The following is a 15,522-nucleotide window of genomic DNA, read 5'->3' on the forward strand; positions in this document are numbered from 1 at the left end:
TTCGCTTCTATTCAGATTTTTTAAATTAGACACTGAATGGAGAGACTCGTTCTCTTTTCTGCTGTCACTCCTCTTCCTTTAGGCAGATTTTCACGGTACCTTTTACAGTTTTTCAGTTTTGGTCAAAACTGTCCAGAGAAATCTCTCAAATCTCTCCCCGTTCATGTACACTGGGAAGCTAAAGTGAGGTTAGAGTGAGACATGCAGAAAATCTCGTCTGAAATTTTGGTATTTAATCTGCCGCTGTGACCACAATTTTCACCCTACAGCCTGTTACCTGCAAAATGTAGCTACACGTGTTTGCTTTTCAAAAAGCCATGCCTCAAAGCCCACACATGCATACTTTTTGAACTACAGCCATTTGTTTCAGAGGAATGCCATCATGTGCTTTCATTCATGAGTTTCCAACAGTCATGGAGAGAAAGAAAAAATCTTTTTAAACTTGCTCTCCTTGTCACAGTCTGCTCAGGCAAAGTGCATGGAGTGCAAAGAGTGGACCCAGGTCTGGACATACTAAAACTCAAACATAACTGATGATGAGCGGTTTATTTAGGCAGACAAAACAGTACAAAATAAAAGGACGAAAACAACATAAAACTAAACAATGGCCTACACTGGGTAAACTAGAAAAGAAACAAGAACCAAGAAAAATCTTGGCGAACAGAAAACAAACAAGAAAAACTCTAAACATAGCAAAGTGATATGGAAATCTGAAAGCACGACATGGCATGGGAAAAACGCAGACGATCCGGCAAGGAGTGACTGAAAACACATGGACTAAATACACACAGGAGGATAATGAGGGAAGTGGGAACACATGGGGAAATGGCTGACACACATGAACATAACGACATAATGTCTACTAATTCAGTTTGCATGTTGAAGTATTTCTGGTCAAGATATATAAGATTGTTAGTATGTTAGGCAAGGTCCTTAAAGGAACAGAATAGTTGTTTAAATGTGTTATTGGTTGACAGAGCACTCGGCATAGAAAATAGGAATCTAAGTAGCAGCCAGTCCACACCTCCCTGTTGTTTCAAGAATGAAAAACCAAGAAGGATTTTTTTGCTAATACGTTTTCCATGGTGATCTGTATGAGCCTCTGGACAGTAAAAAGTCACTGTTCTCACATGCTGGGGCTGCAGATAATGCAGTGGGGCTGTATCCCAATTCAGGGTCTGCAGCCTTGAAGGCCGCATTTTAAGGCCGATTACATCACAGCGACGCGACGAAGGCTGTCCCAATTTAAAGGCTGCTCGAAATGCGGCCCTCAAATGCGTCCTTCATTTCCCTGAATTTTAAGGACGTGGCGGTGTAGACTTCGTGGCCCAACATATCCCAGAATGCATAGCGCGGCGGTGGGTGTGGATAATTTTGCCGAAAAAAAACGGCAGAAGAGTAAACTTTTAAAAGTAAGTACTTAATATTATGTCACTTCTTTATGTGCAAATGTTTAATAACGAAGAACATTAAAACATTACTGTCAGCAAAGTTATGTGGCATTAGTGACGTTTGTACTAACTTGGTTTTAAAGCCTTTACTTTAAAATATACGCCGTTCAATAGCTGAGCTTAATCTTACAGAGAATGATCAAAGCTCATGTAGAAACAAACAAACAAATGAACAAAATATGTTCTCCTTCATTTCTGTCAAACAAAGCTGTATGAAACGTTTCCAGCTGTTAGTATCATGGTTGCTAGGCAACCTGGGCAGCGCGACGGAGGCTAGACCGTCCCATTTCACAAGCCTCGCACTTCCGGCCTTAGCGGTCTTTGAGTACGCGGCCCTTGTGGACCGTTAAGGCTGCGTACTTTAAGGCTGCAGACCCTGAATTGGGATACAGCCTGGATAGTACCGTTACCTCACAACGACAGTGGTCCTTTCAGTTTGCATCCCAACTTAGGTGAAGGGGGACAATTTTTCTTCTTGTTAACAAGAAGAAGTTCAATATCTCTACCTGCTGAGAATTTGCAGTGAGAACAAATCTTCCATGTTCTCATCCAGTCCTGTGTTTTAAAAACGACCTTCCCATTCCACTAAACAGCATTTTTAAATACATCTCAGGAAAGCAGTTTTGCAGTTTTAATACCTTACATTTAACAAGATAGGCAGTGTCATCCAGCCAAGTAGAGTTTGACTTCCAGCTACTCACTCACTTATTTTCAGATTAGATTTTCTTTCAAATGTAATTTTCATACTCCGTGTTGTTGTGTTGTAGGCACCAAAACTATCAAGTTTTCATTGAGGGAAAGGTTTGGATTCAAATACAAATGTTCATAATGTTAACCACATTAGAGGCTTGAGCTCCATTTTCTGCAGCATAAGCCTGAAAACATTAACAGAACTAAAAAAAATTAAATAAAAAACTAAAAGTCAAATATTTTCACAGTTTAAACATTTGGATCCGTGAACATGACTTACACTATTTTTCATTAACTTCTCCCAAAACGGTTAAGTTAACAAAAAAAAAGTTAAAAACTCAGTTAAAAACCTGAAGGTTGAAAATGTGCTTCCTATCTAAAGTCAACATTTATTTCTGGCTTTGAAAGGGAATTTTTATATATGCAGCCAGCAAGTTTGCTTTTACTCCCGTTCCTCATTTCTTAATCACGCGTACAGTCTATGACCACAAAGAAAGAAAATAAACAGAAAAGCCACGTTGATAATAAAGGTGTCTGTTGAAAAAAGAATCCACGAAAAAAACAAAACACATTTCCCTCTAAATCAGAATTCAGTTTATGTGAGTGGGAATGTAATTTTTCTGAGTCGTGGCTCTCTTGTCATATTTATCTACATAGAGACAAAGAGACAGATTTATCTCTCTGCTTCTGCTGTATTCATCACCATTAGCAGTTTATTCGCTGACATAGTCGTTACTACATTTACTCTGTTTCCTTTGCATTCATAAATCCTCATAACAGGAGCTCACACAGGAAGTGAAGTGTAGAACAGCGGTCTCCAACCTTTTTTGCGCCACGGACCGGTTTATGCCCGACAATATTTTCACAGACCGGCCTTTAAGGTGTCGCGGATAAATACAACTAAATAAAACTAGTACCGGTACTGAAAAGTTATTCATAACACACGTGAAAAGACCCAGGAAAACCGAGTTAACGATAAAAACGATAAGAAAATAACGCTGAAAACCGATAAAAACCCTGAAAACCATACATTTCACATCTGAGCCTCAACTCTCGCGGCTCGGTACCAAACGACTCACGGACCGCTACCGGTCCGAGGCCCGGGGGTTGGGGGACCGCTGGTGTAGAACATGTAGGGTCAGCACTCCCACATACTCCTGCAGTGTACAGACACACCAGCACACAGACTGACCGGAGCCCTGACCGGTAGATGGTGCAGAGGTGGTGCTGTGCCTGCCACGGTGATGGATTGTGGGGTACACACTCAGATATCCGTGTACACTGACCATGAAGGGGATGGATGAGCTAATGTTTCCTGTGGCTTCTACCACCATGCCTATTACTTTGTTGTCTTTCCCGTTATAGAGCCCCTTATCTGACAGATTTCTCATTACATTCAATCTCAGTGTAATTCCTCTGGATCCCTGTATATGTATCTGTTAGGCTCAGGGAATGACCTGAATGGAGTTGGACAGCTCCTGTGGAAAGATGAGTTGCGGTCAAGAGGCTCCACTAAAAATGATTTACTAAGCTGTCACCGGAACCAAATTAACCTGGACTGCATTTGACCGTGTGATTGGTACTTTAAACTAGATGGTAGTTGTTTGCCTCCACAGCTGTTTTCAGGCTGGATGCCTGCTTAAATTTTCCAGAGTAAATAAATGCACTTGCTTATTTTCAAAAGTAATTAGTTACTTAGTTACTTTTTAAAAACACGATTTACAACATGTATAGCTAATAAAACAATAGATCTTTCAGCCCAATTCTACTTTTTTTGCATAATCAATCATATAAAATGTAATCAAATGGAAAAGTCTCTTTTTAAAACTTGTTTTGTTAGTTTTAATCTTTTAACTTTATGCATCAAGCAAACATTAAATGATATGCAACATTCTCTGACTGGAAGAAATTAGTTGAACATTTAAACCTATTTTCTGCACATTCCAGCACATAAAATAAAATAGTTGTTTGTGTTTACACTCACTCTTTCTAATAGATGTGAGTAAAACACAGCAGAAAATAAATAAAATCAAAGACTCAGCGGTCCTGTTGCTCTATTTTCACCTGTTTAGAAGGAGTAGGGCAGGCGGAGGTTTACCCTGGTGCAAGTGTGTTGTAGCGGTCAGTGGAAGGATCTGGGAGTTTCACATTCCCGTGGCAGCGTACTGTCGGTGCTTGCTCAGAAGTTTAGGGGGTTTTTCGCTGTAAAAAGAAGTTTTCATCCCACGCAGTGAACAGCGGACTAAATGTTTTTGTCACTTTTTACGGAATCAAACTCAAAGTAAGGTCAGTACTTCCACGCTTTAAACGCTGCACGCTCATACTCTCTCCCGCACTCCATATATTATCCATTGTTGATCTGCACACAGCTGTTGCCACGAACGTCGCACTTGCTTACGTCACTGTCATGAGACACTCGTCAAAAAATCACGGTTTTAGTAACGCAGTAACACAGCATGCTTACGGGGAAGTAACAGTAATCTAATTACCTTTTTTGCAGTAGTAATCCCTTACTTTACTGGTTACTTGCAAAAAGTAATCGGATTACAGTAATGCGTTACTTGTAACGCGCTATTGCCCATCTCTGCTGAGGAGCATAGCTATCCATGGTTGTTTCAATGAATAACTTTTAATAAATGTTTCCAAGTGTTTAACACTTCTGCAGTGGCAAGCACAAAGACTGTTAATATATGCCTTCAACATCTTAATGCGATATGCTGTGGTGGTTACTTGTGGATATGGTTTCTAGTGCTTGTGTGGCAGAGAAAAGTGTAAAGGTGTAAATGGAGTCAGACTCCTGCATTAAAATGCAAAAACAGGTCTCAACTGAAGTCCAAACTAAACAACCTCTACAAAGTAAAGACATGCAAAAAAAAAATTGAAACAAACATGAATGCAGAGACACAAGAGGCCTAGCAGAACACAGGAGGTCACTGGGAAATAACTCTGAGCTTGCCACGCAGAAAATGCACAAAAGGCAAAGAGAAGGTAAGACTATAAGTACACCGGGAACGGATCGGGGAATGAGAAACAGGATGGGGACCAGACGCAGGTGAAACTGTGTCCAAATCTGGAGGCTGCATGTTTCGAAGGACGTGGCCTACATAGGGCACACCTTCACAGGCCACAAAAACTTCAGAGACCGGAAGTGTAGCCTATCAGCGCTGCCTCTGTTGCCTAGCAACCATGAAACTGGCAGCTAGAGAGGTGTTGGAGAGAGATGGAGGACAAAATCCCTAATGTCATGTAACTTGTATGAAGCCAAATTCAATGTTATAGAGCGATATACATTTAAATGCAGTGATTGCTTCACTCAGACTGTCAGTCTGACCTCCGAATGCAACCTTCAAAGGATGCAGCCGCTGAATTTGGAAACACTTAATCAGCCAGTGAAGGGAAGACAAGAAAATAAAATTATCACATGACATGAAAGAAAATTAAGCTTCAAAGCAAAACACGGTGGAACCAGAAGAACCAGAAAGAACATCCGAGAACAAAGTTAGAAACACACAGATGAAGGAAGAGAAACACTGACATCAATAACAAACCCAAAATATAAGAAATAATAATAATAAACAAGGAACTGATAACTGAACATGTGAAATCGAACTTAAATGATAAAACTAAAGTATAGTATTAGCAGAATGGTAAAGTCATCACAGCCAAAACCCCAAACATATAAAAACAAAAGTTCAAAACTTTAACCTCAAAATGACACGTGGTCACTATTCATGTTCAGGGATGTTTGGAAAATATAAATAAAATAATAATAAAGCCTGTAAGAGTGCGGTGTATGGGGCACAGAAATGTGACAAAATCTTTTAACTAACATTAAGTCTTAACTTTCTGAATGAAGTAAGCAATCTATAATAACAAAATCTGGGTTGATTCATTATAAAATGTAGATTAATCAAAATCATGTAACATACCCTCTTTAAGTGCTGCACACTCAAAATAAAGAAGCTAACTCCTGTTTCTTATTGACCTCTAAGCCTCTGGTAATAGAGGTATTCTTGCCCTACTTGCCTCTCTCTGCAGAATACAAGCAGTCATTGGCCATCTGTCTATATGCAGCTTACATGATAGAAGTGAGGAGACCGACTCTTTCCTGCTGCTGCAACCGGAGAAATGAAATGTGTGGGTGGAGTGTAATTGCATCTCCAAGGAGTTGAGCTAACACTGATGTTATAAGTCCTGTCAGACAACTCCAGCACTGAGCAACATTTTACTCTGAATGTGTAAAATTACTCCTTGGGAGCTGAAATAAACTCAGAAATGTTCTGTACTCAAACTTTAATACTTTGTTTTTTTGCTGTTCTACCCACAACAGAAAAGGAATCATATGGAGAGTATCGTGTAAGACAAAATCTTATACTCTGTAGATGTTAGCATCTTTTTTTTAAAACCAGAAAACAGCTTTGATACTGGGAACAGCGTCTTAGTGTCCTCGTTTCTCACTCCAGCTGACCTTCATGTCTCCTCATCCTCCTTTCAAACTGGACCTCAGGGTCCACTGAAGCCTCAAAACTCAGGCGCAATCGTCTTTTGTTAAAAAACACTGCATACACTGCATAACCTCAAGACCCGATCCATTAAAAGCCACCTGGGACACAAACACACACACCCTGTGAGCTGTACTCCTGCAAAAACATCACGACAACTTTGACAAATAACAACTCTGTCTGCTGACTCTGAAAACAGCTGAGGGTCATTTGCACTGTTACAGTTTGCAGTGGAAATGGAGAGAGGAGGGGAATCTATGAAATTGCCATTAAAGGAACTGCTTTACAGGAAGGAGACGACTGAATGATGAAGCGCACAAATTCACTTCACAGGTTCCAGCAAATCATTTATGGCTTCATTGAAGACGGGAACACAACTTTATTAATGCATTAACATGAAGTAGGTCTATTTTGAAGTGTTTGGTGCACGGTCAGCAAACAGTCTGCACTATAGCTGAGTGAAAACACTCGACAGGTGGAAGCTTTATCTTTCCTTTCCTTTTGGATAAAGCTTGTAGTAAGAGCTGGATCAGGTGACGCTGAACCATCCTTATAGACTCAGGCTGCTGGGGGACTTCCCATCATGCACAGAGCACTCCTCCTTCACTCCCCTCTTTTCACTTTTCCACCACCACATGTCATTACATTTAACTTTCCTCTCTCCTGTAGTTTGCATTTTTCCTGTTTGTTGCTCATGTTGTCTCTTTCTTTCCTTTTTTATTCTCCTTTTTTCCCTCAGGGAGGGGCAGCCATCTGCAGATACTGGCCCCTGTGAGCAGCACTCGGAAACAGTGCTGCTCACAGGGGATAGTCTGTTGGTTTTCTCTAATAATGGCGTTTTTAACCTTACAAAGCACATTGGAACACCTATTGTAAATACATTCTGTGAAAATGAAGGTTAATCAAAAAAACTTTTCCATCAAAGATGTATGAACAACAATTTTCACTGCAGTTTCATGAAATGGTCCCAAATTATTCCGGCACACAGTCTGATGGTAGAGCATCGTGGTCGGTGTAATAGTTCATGTTCATGGACATAAGCCATGTACCTCCAGGCTAAAAGAGCAACAAAGGCCAAATTAGGAAGTGGAAGATCATAACTTTCTGATACACTACCGTTTGAATCCCACACCTTGCTTCAGATTACTTGCAGCTCCATAGTGTAGTGGTTCACACATTTGCCTAACAACCAGAGGCTCCCCAGGAGAAGACACAAATCCTTTGGGGGTTGCATCAGGAAGGACATCCGGTGTAAAATCGTCCAAATCAAATACACAAAGCTATCCGCTGTGGGGACAGCCTCGTTAATTTCTTTGTTATTACGACTCAAAATAAATAAAGGGAAGGCAGCTTGTAACTTGGATTGATCGATATCTTTGTGCACTTTTTTTAAAACTACAAATTGTAGGTTCAGCTGTTGTTGATGTTCAGCTTCACTTGCTGCTGAAGCATTCTTACTACATTAATGAACATTTCATGGTTCTGTTTAAAATATGTTCACCTGCTAACTGAAAACTGATTTATTAGGTTGCCTGTCGTGTAAAGACACACGACGTCAGCATTACTTTTAAACCTGCGCTGAGCGACACAAAGAAAATGAGGGCAATCCTGTGTTTGTAAAGAAACAGATCATATTCATCACTATTTCCTGATTGGCCATGAGACTGCACTGATGTGAAAGGTGTGCTTGAGTGTTGATTCCATGTTTCTGGATAGTACATCCTTTTTCCAGATCTCTGTGGTGGTCACCTGACAAAAGTTTAAATAACTCGTAGAGTAATTTGGCCTGGAAGATGGTCGACACCCTGCTAGATTTGTACGATCTATGAGTTTGTAATTCCTACATCATTGGTTCCAAAATGGTGTGCTGAGGCAAATCCAGGTATGCTGACATTTATGACCACCGTGTGTTTTGTTTTTGGAGCATACCACAACTTATCCTCACTGCAGTCTATCTGTAACCTGAAGAAATAAAAGATGAAAAACTAGCAGCTCTCAAAGTTCAGAACTTTGCAAAAACGACCCGTCTGAAAGCTTCAGCGGTGAGGTCAACAGGCCTTGGAAGCTAAACATCCCCCCTCATGCAAACTGAGATCCAAACAAAACCCATTTATATCAACTATACCACCCGTGGATTGAGTGCATTTGCCTGACTCAAGGTATATGTCATGTTCAAGCTTGTAAGATGTAATTTTTGCTTTTATAAATAGTTAAATGACTTTTGTCATCCTACCTGAGATGTGATGACCTCTATGGATGCCATGAAGCGGTCAGCAATGATGGACACTCCCAGGAACATGTACATGAGTGACAGGAAGTAGACCACAGCTCTGGCCACCTGGTAACCGACTCCAGGGTTTTCGGGGTACCAGACAGGTAACAGGATGCCCGGCTTGCACACGGTCACCTCATCACACTTATCCCCAATGCTGGGTGATGTACTATTATCATTAGATATGGAAGGCAGGACGGAGGAGGAGGGAAATATGGAGGGCAAGGCTGTTCTTGGGTCAGGGTTCATGCTGGGGTCACTGCGCTGGGACTCTGGCTGGCAGGGTGGCAGTGGAAGGAGGAAGAGGAAGAAGAGGAGGAAGGGGGCAGGAGAGGCGGAGAGAGACATCACGACGTTTGATTCCCACGAGAAGCAGGAAAGACGAGGCAGAAGATGATGGGAATAGGCAGAGGAAGAAGAAGACGGGAACGGGAGATGCTGGGTACAGCCGAGGGTGCTGCGACTAGCTCACCTGCAGAGGGGGGAGAGAGAACGAGAAGGAAAATCAGGATTAGTTCATGAATAAAGAGAAGAAAAGGCTTTAAAAGCTGTACCGAAGACCAAACAAAGAGTGCATTTGAAGCTTATGCAACATTAAGCAAACACTAAAAGAAGTGTCTTCTATGCTGTCAGACACTTTTTAATGAAAACACTGAGGGAAGAATAGAAAGGAGAGAAGAGTTCTGGCTACGCTAGGGTTTAAAAATCACACAAACTTTTTACAGTTGCATCTGTGGTTTTACCAAAGTTACACAAATTTACACCCTTCTCAGCAAAATGTGTCAGTGCTGGTGTGAAGCCAGTTCTGTGGTGGAGCCTTGAGAGCCAGCCAACATTTCGACAGGTTTCAGAAACGATTCTTACACAGCTTTTGTAGGAAAAGGTGTGAAACCCTTCAGAGGATAATAACACAGAGGTCGTCATCAGCATGAACTCTACACCTTCAATGCAATAGTGAAATTCTCACTGTAGCCCCTCCCATAGTCACCATCCGTCTTTGATATTATAAAGGTATGGAACCACTAAGCACTGATCTATACATGCATCCACCCACCCAAAGGAATTAATGAGCATAGATACAATATTCATTAACTGGCACTCCATTGGTGGAAACTGGGTACCACTCAATATCCACACTGCTGTCTAGTTCCAGCAAGAAAATGCAGCTCAAAGAATAATGATGATGCAGTTATATCTGGCTCTGTAATCTTACTGTTTCAGCCCAGCAGCGCTGTGATAGACTTACAACCTTTCCAGGGTGTACCTCAACTCTCCACATCACAGCTGACGTAGGCTCTATTTCCCCACGACCTTAAACTGGATTATCAGTTAAGAAAATGAATGGATGGATGTTTTAACTAAGAAGTTTACAACATGTTCCTCATTACACACTCAGTGGCAGCAATGGCAGTTGCTTTCCAAAATTAATTTCATCTAATTAAAATTCCAGCCCTGCACTTGGCTTGCTCTGCACCCAAGAAATACTTTTTTGAATATTTGTAGATAGATATACGTCAGTATATTGATTTCTTTCTCTTTTTATTAAAGAGTTTCACCAGAAACAGTTTTGCCTTATTTATACGATGATGAAGTCATCACCCTTTAGATGATGACTTCACTGACCCTTATCTTTTGAGGAAAATGTCAAATTTGTCACAAAATCACACCTCTTGACTTTAGCTTTCATTTTTCATTTTCACCGTGCTGCATCTCTCACCCATGCGTTCGTTGCCTTCTCCCTGTAATGGCATTTAATCTAGAATGCCTAGCAAAGTCCTGGATAGGCGACAGGATGTCCAAAACTCGACTGCCAGGCTTTGCTGGCAGGACATAATGCCTACTCTCAGCCACCTACACTAGTGTATTAAATAAGATTCTCCTCCTAAAAAGTCCCTTCACAGTGTTCATTGCAGTATTCATTCCCCCTCTGATACAGGAGAGCTGTTCATCCCCTCTCTACATTGCTGTGGCACAGAGCTGTTTGTGATGGGGCTTCGGTGCTTTGGAGTTCTCTCCCGCTCCTCATTCAAGGAATAGAAACTCCAGAGCAATTTAGGAAAATCAACCTTTTCACACTGGCTTTTGTTCCCACTCAAAGTAACCTTACTTTGTTGTCCCCTTGATATTATTTTGCAGTGCATTTTATGTATGATGTTTTTGACCTTGCATTCATACTGTAGCTCTTGTTTTTCATATGAAAGCAGAAAATAACTGGATTGTGAATTATGTAAAGATTTCCCCGTAAATATAGACAAAGGAAGTTGTAAGTGAACGCTGGCAGGTATAAAAGGGTGGATGATGTAATTCACTCTTGAATGAAACATTGAGGTGAGTCACCAGAACACAGAAAAATGATAATATAGAGATAAAATAATTAAGGCTCAATAGAAAAAGCTGGAGCAGAAGGCTAAGTGGAAGAAAGGATGACAAATGCAGACAGAAAAGAATGAATAATGGATGAATATAGTAGTGTGCGACTTTTAGTTCGGTTTAGTGTTACCTCGTGTCGCATAAAAATCTTAAAAGCAGCATTTTTTCTATTGTTTACCTTGAACTTCAGATGGAAGGAAAAACAAGTGAGGCAGAAACCCGGAGCAGGGGTGAGAACAAACGGAAAAAGGACAAACAAATGCAAAAAACTCTGAGCGAAAACATGAGAGACAGAAGAAGAGAGGGATGGGAGGAAGAGAGTCAAAAGATAGAAAGACGGTACAAAGAAGCCGAGACAGCAGGGAGGACGAGTCGCCATGATGGCCTCCAGAAAAAGAGGCTTGTTTTTGTTTGAGTCATGCAAACCCAGAACTGCTCACCAAATGTCTTTCTGCTCTTTCCCTTTTAATTTGAGACACCAACACACTAACAATGCTAACGCTTGTCTGAGGTAAGTTTGTGTGTGCGTGAGCATGCAACGTCACTTCTGCCAACTGGTGAAATTTAGACCTCAGCGTGAAACCAAAGGATGGACAGATGGACCGAACAGTGTTTCCTGCAGTTTGTGCAGCAGTGCCTAATCTTCCACCTCGCTCTCCCTCTCACGCTTCATCTCTCTCCATCCGTCCATTAGTGAGGAGGGAAGCACCTGCTAACGCCTTCTGTTTTACAACATTACACACCTAATCTGCTCTCATATTAATTTGGTTGATGAAAATATGAAAATTATGCTCATATTAAAAAAAAAAGATAACTTCTATAATCCTGCTGTTTATGTTTCTTTTGTTTTTTTGTTTTTTAGTTATTCCATGAGAAGCAGGACTTCTGAAGCCATCAGATCACTGAAAAAGACGACCAGAGCTCTTTTTAGGCCAGGATCCAGTTTTACATTTACACAACAGCAAAGAAAGAATCACACTTCACACAAAGGTCAGCCAATTCAAATATTAGATGCCACCTTTACAAACATCATGCACGATTAGTTAGACGATTCGATTCTGTGTGGTTTCAGCTTGTGTTTGTATAAGAAGACATGTTTAGTCTCCATATTTGCTCCTGTGTATCTACTGCAGCCTGAGCCCAACAGGACAAAAGCAACAGTGTGTCAAAAACTGCTGTTCTGTCTGCAGTCGCTCGCGTAGCTGGTACACACAAGTTGTCCTTTGGCGGCATCATGCTGCACCAAAGTTTTTAAGCCATGAATCATCAGTCTGATTGCTGTAAACATCAGCTCCATAATGCTGCATGATGGATGCACTGGCACGGCTGTGTGAAAGAAGCAGCCGTTGATTAGTAGGTTCGTTTCTATGCACCAGCACTCATGAGGTGCTTTGTATTTACGAGCCATTCAGAGGGCAGAATCTGAAGCTGATTCATGTGTGCACACTTCCACAAGGACTGCGGTTCATAAAGGAAACACCGGCTGCGAGTAAGGTTTTATAAACCAGATTACAGTATGGATCCTACATATTGTTTTATAAACGAGGCTGAAGGACTGCAGAACACAAAATCAGGCTGTCAGGATAAAATGTGCTTTCCATTGTCTGCCTAGGAAAGTGTGCTTGTTCTCAAAAGAAAACAAAATAAATTTATATGAGTAGCTCCAGGCTGTCCTGTTGGACTGTTTCATATTAGACTTCAGTTATCAGCTGAGAAGCTTAACAGAGGCTGCCGCGAACCGGCTCTTAAGAAATATAACCGAAACTAAAAAGTGATTTTAGTGAAGATTTTTAGAAAAGAATACGGCACTTTTGATGTAAAGTCTGTAAAGACTAATATTTAATGATCATGGTAATAACAAAGTTTGTATGAATAATATTTACAGTCATTAATGGGTTAATTTTCTAGATTCCAGATGCTTCTGGACAGGTCTCATTTTGCCTGACTTTAAATCAGTCAGCTGATATTATACTTTATGTTAATAATGTTATACTTTATGTTAATAGAAGATCTGACTAGAAGACATGTGTACATGTATGTGGAAACCATCAGGCTGAACACTTCCAAACCTCGGTGCAGTTTTTGCTGTCGGACAGAAATCACTGCTGACTAGAGACTTTCAAAAGTGATAAAAATGACTGACTTACTTTGATTGTGGTGTTGACTAAACTGCTCATAAGACACAAACATTTCCAGGATGTCTGACCAGAAATAAATGTAGAAAATTAGACGTTGAGGCTCATGAGAATCATTTTGTTGTTGGGTTGAAACATTTAGACTCAGAAAGAGCCATAACCCAGCCCCTGTAACCCGGTGACTAAAACGCAGGTAAGAGAGAGGAAGGAGAGACTGAGGATTAAAATGTGCTCTGATGTATGCATGCCTTTCAGTATAATGAACACTTTAACATAAATATTACTGCTGAGGTTATTTTTTTACTGAGCCTTTCACAACAATGAGCAGAAATTAGTTTTTTATTGTGCATATTAACCATAAAACCACTCAGTGCATTTCTAAAGACAATTCTGTGTTTTTAAATGTGCTTATGTGGGTAAACTAATGATAATAATTACACTGAGGTATTTCATTAATCAGCTTATGCGAGCACCTCCAGATTGAAATGAGAGCGATGATTAACAGACTCCACTGTGATTCAGCAGAATTAGATTAGCTTCAGTATCTTTTGACTGACTCACCTAGACTGCTGCAGCATTTACTCCCTGCTTAAAAATGCAATTTGAAGGAGTTTAAAGAAGAAAATGATCTACAGAAGATTTTATGGTTTATTGTAAAAACACAAATGAGCAACGTCTACAGAATAAGCCAAAACACCAAAGAGCATGCTTTATGAGTCAGTATTTATGCACAGACAGATGGGTTGTTTAGTGAAAAGTTGATAATATAAAGATGGATGAAGGTCATTTATTGAGAACTGGAAAAAGTGAGAGATGGGTGGGAAACGAGAAGGATGGGCACTGAATAAAAGAAAGACGAGAAGAGTTGTGTAAAACCCAAATGGGAAATTAGAGATAAAAAAAATGGGGCCAGCAGGGAAGGAGGAGTTAAAGACAGGAGATGAAGAGAGATCAAAGAGGGAGGGAAAGAGTGAGGAGGATGGATTTAAAGGAGGAATGAAAAAGCAAAAATTAACAGACTGATGCGAAGTACAGATGAGGAGTGACAGAGGGGCGAATCAGAGATAAAAAGCCAATAAGTTGAGGAAGGAAGAGTACAACATGAGTGATGGGAGGTGCATAAGGACAGCGGGCAGTGAATAAACAGAGGAAGGAATCAGTAGTAGTGGTATCACAGTAATACCCAGGACTCTTTGGTAAACAATCAAACATATCATGCATCTCTTTGTATATCTAAAACAGTACTCCATTTGTGTCCATTTGAGCAATTATTTGGTGACACAAAGGATTTTGGGTATGCAGCCAATGCAGACATGTTGCTAACAGCAAAACAACAATATGTAGCTTGGTGTTGATGATGCTGTGAAGAGGTAGAGTTTTAAAAAAGCAGCATGAAAAGCACAGAACCTGGCTGTAGCACACACATTTAACTTCAAGAAGTCTACTCTGACGATTGTCTTTTCTGCAGGACTTAAACTAAAAAGCTGAACACAGCACAGACATGAACAGAGTAGCTCACAAACTGGTTCTCTATGACGCTCCCCTCTGCTGAGAGTAAACAGCTACATAGGAACCTGTAGGGACCTCAGGAACAACCTCATGAATGACACGTTTCCTCTCAGGATTACTTATTTTGCATTTGGTCACCACCATGGTCTCTGTTAGGCTCTTCCTGCGTGGACAGCCCTCTACAAAGGGAATGCTGCGGAATGATCAAAGATGAGGAAACCACAGGTGGAGGGTAGGAAAAAGAGGAATAAAGATATGAGAGGTAATAAAACACCAAATAAAAATAATGCTCAGGAGGAAGGGAGGCAGAGGGAGGAGAGGATGAAAAACAAAGATGCAAGACTGATGTGAGTTCAGGTCCTCAATATGTATATGGTTTGTAATCAGAGTACAGTTGAATGTGTGTTACCATAGCAACTGGGGGGAGAGTTTTAATGGGGCAATCGATCTCTGAGGGGTGGGGTTGGTTAAGGTGAGAGAGACTGAGCGAGAGGCTAGAAAGTGAGAGAGCATTCATTCATCAGGAGATGAGACTGAGCTGGCTCAGCAGAGAGGCCGAGGCAACATCAAACAAAGAAGCACACACACACACA

General features: G+C 40.8%; 1 protein-coding gene across 1 annotated transcript in view; it reads right to left on the reverse strand.

Moving 5' to 3' along the window:
* Positions 1-15,522, reverse strand: part of slc8a2b (solute carrier family 8 member 2b) — a 199,520-nt gene that overhangs the window by 52,569 nt on the left and 131,429 nt on the right. Inside the window, exon 5 of the mRNA XM_042227025.1 lies at positions 8,877-9,387. Within this exon, the coding sequence (XP_042082959.1) occupies positions 8,877-9,263 (387 nt within the window). The 5' untranslated portion in view covers positions 9,264-9,387. The remainder of the gene's footprint in view (positions 1-8,876; positions 9,388-15,522) is intronic.

This window comes from Haplochromis burtoni, unplaced genomic scaffold (assembly GCF_018398535.1).
Source record: "Haplochromis burtoni strain Fernald_Lab_line unplaced genomic scaffold, NCSU_Asbu1 Contig_238, whole genome shotgun sequence".
Taxonomy (NCBI): Eukaryota; Metazoa; Chordata; class Actinopteri; order Cichliformes; family Cichlidae; genus Haplochromis; species Haplochromis burtoni.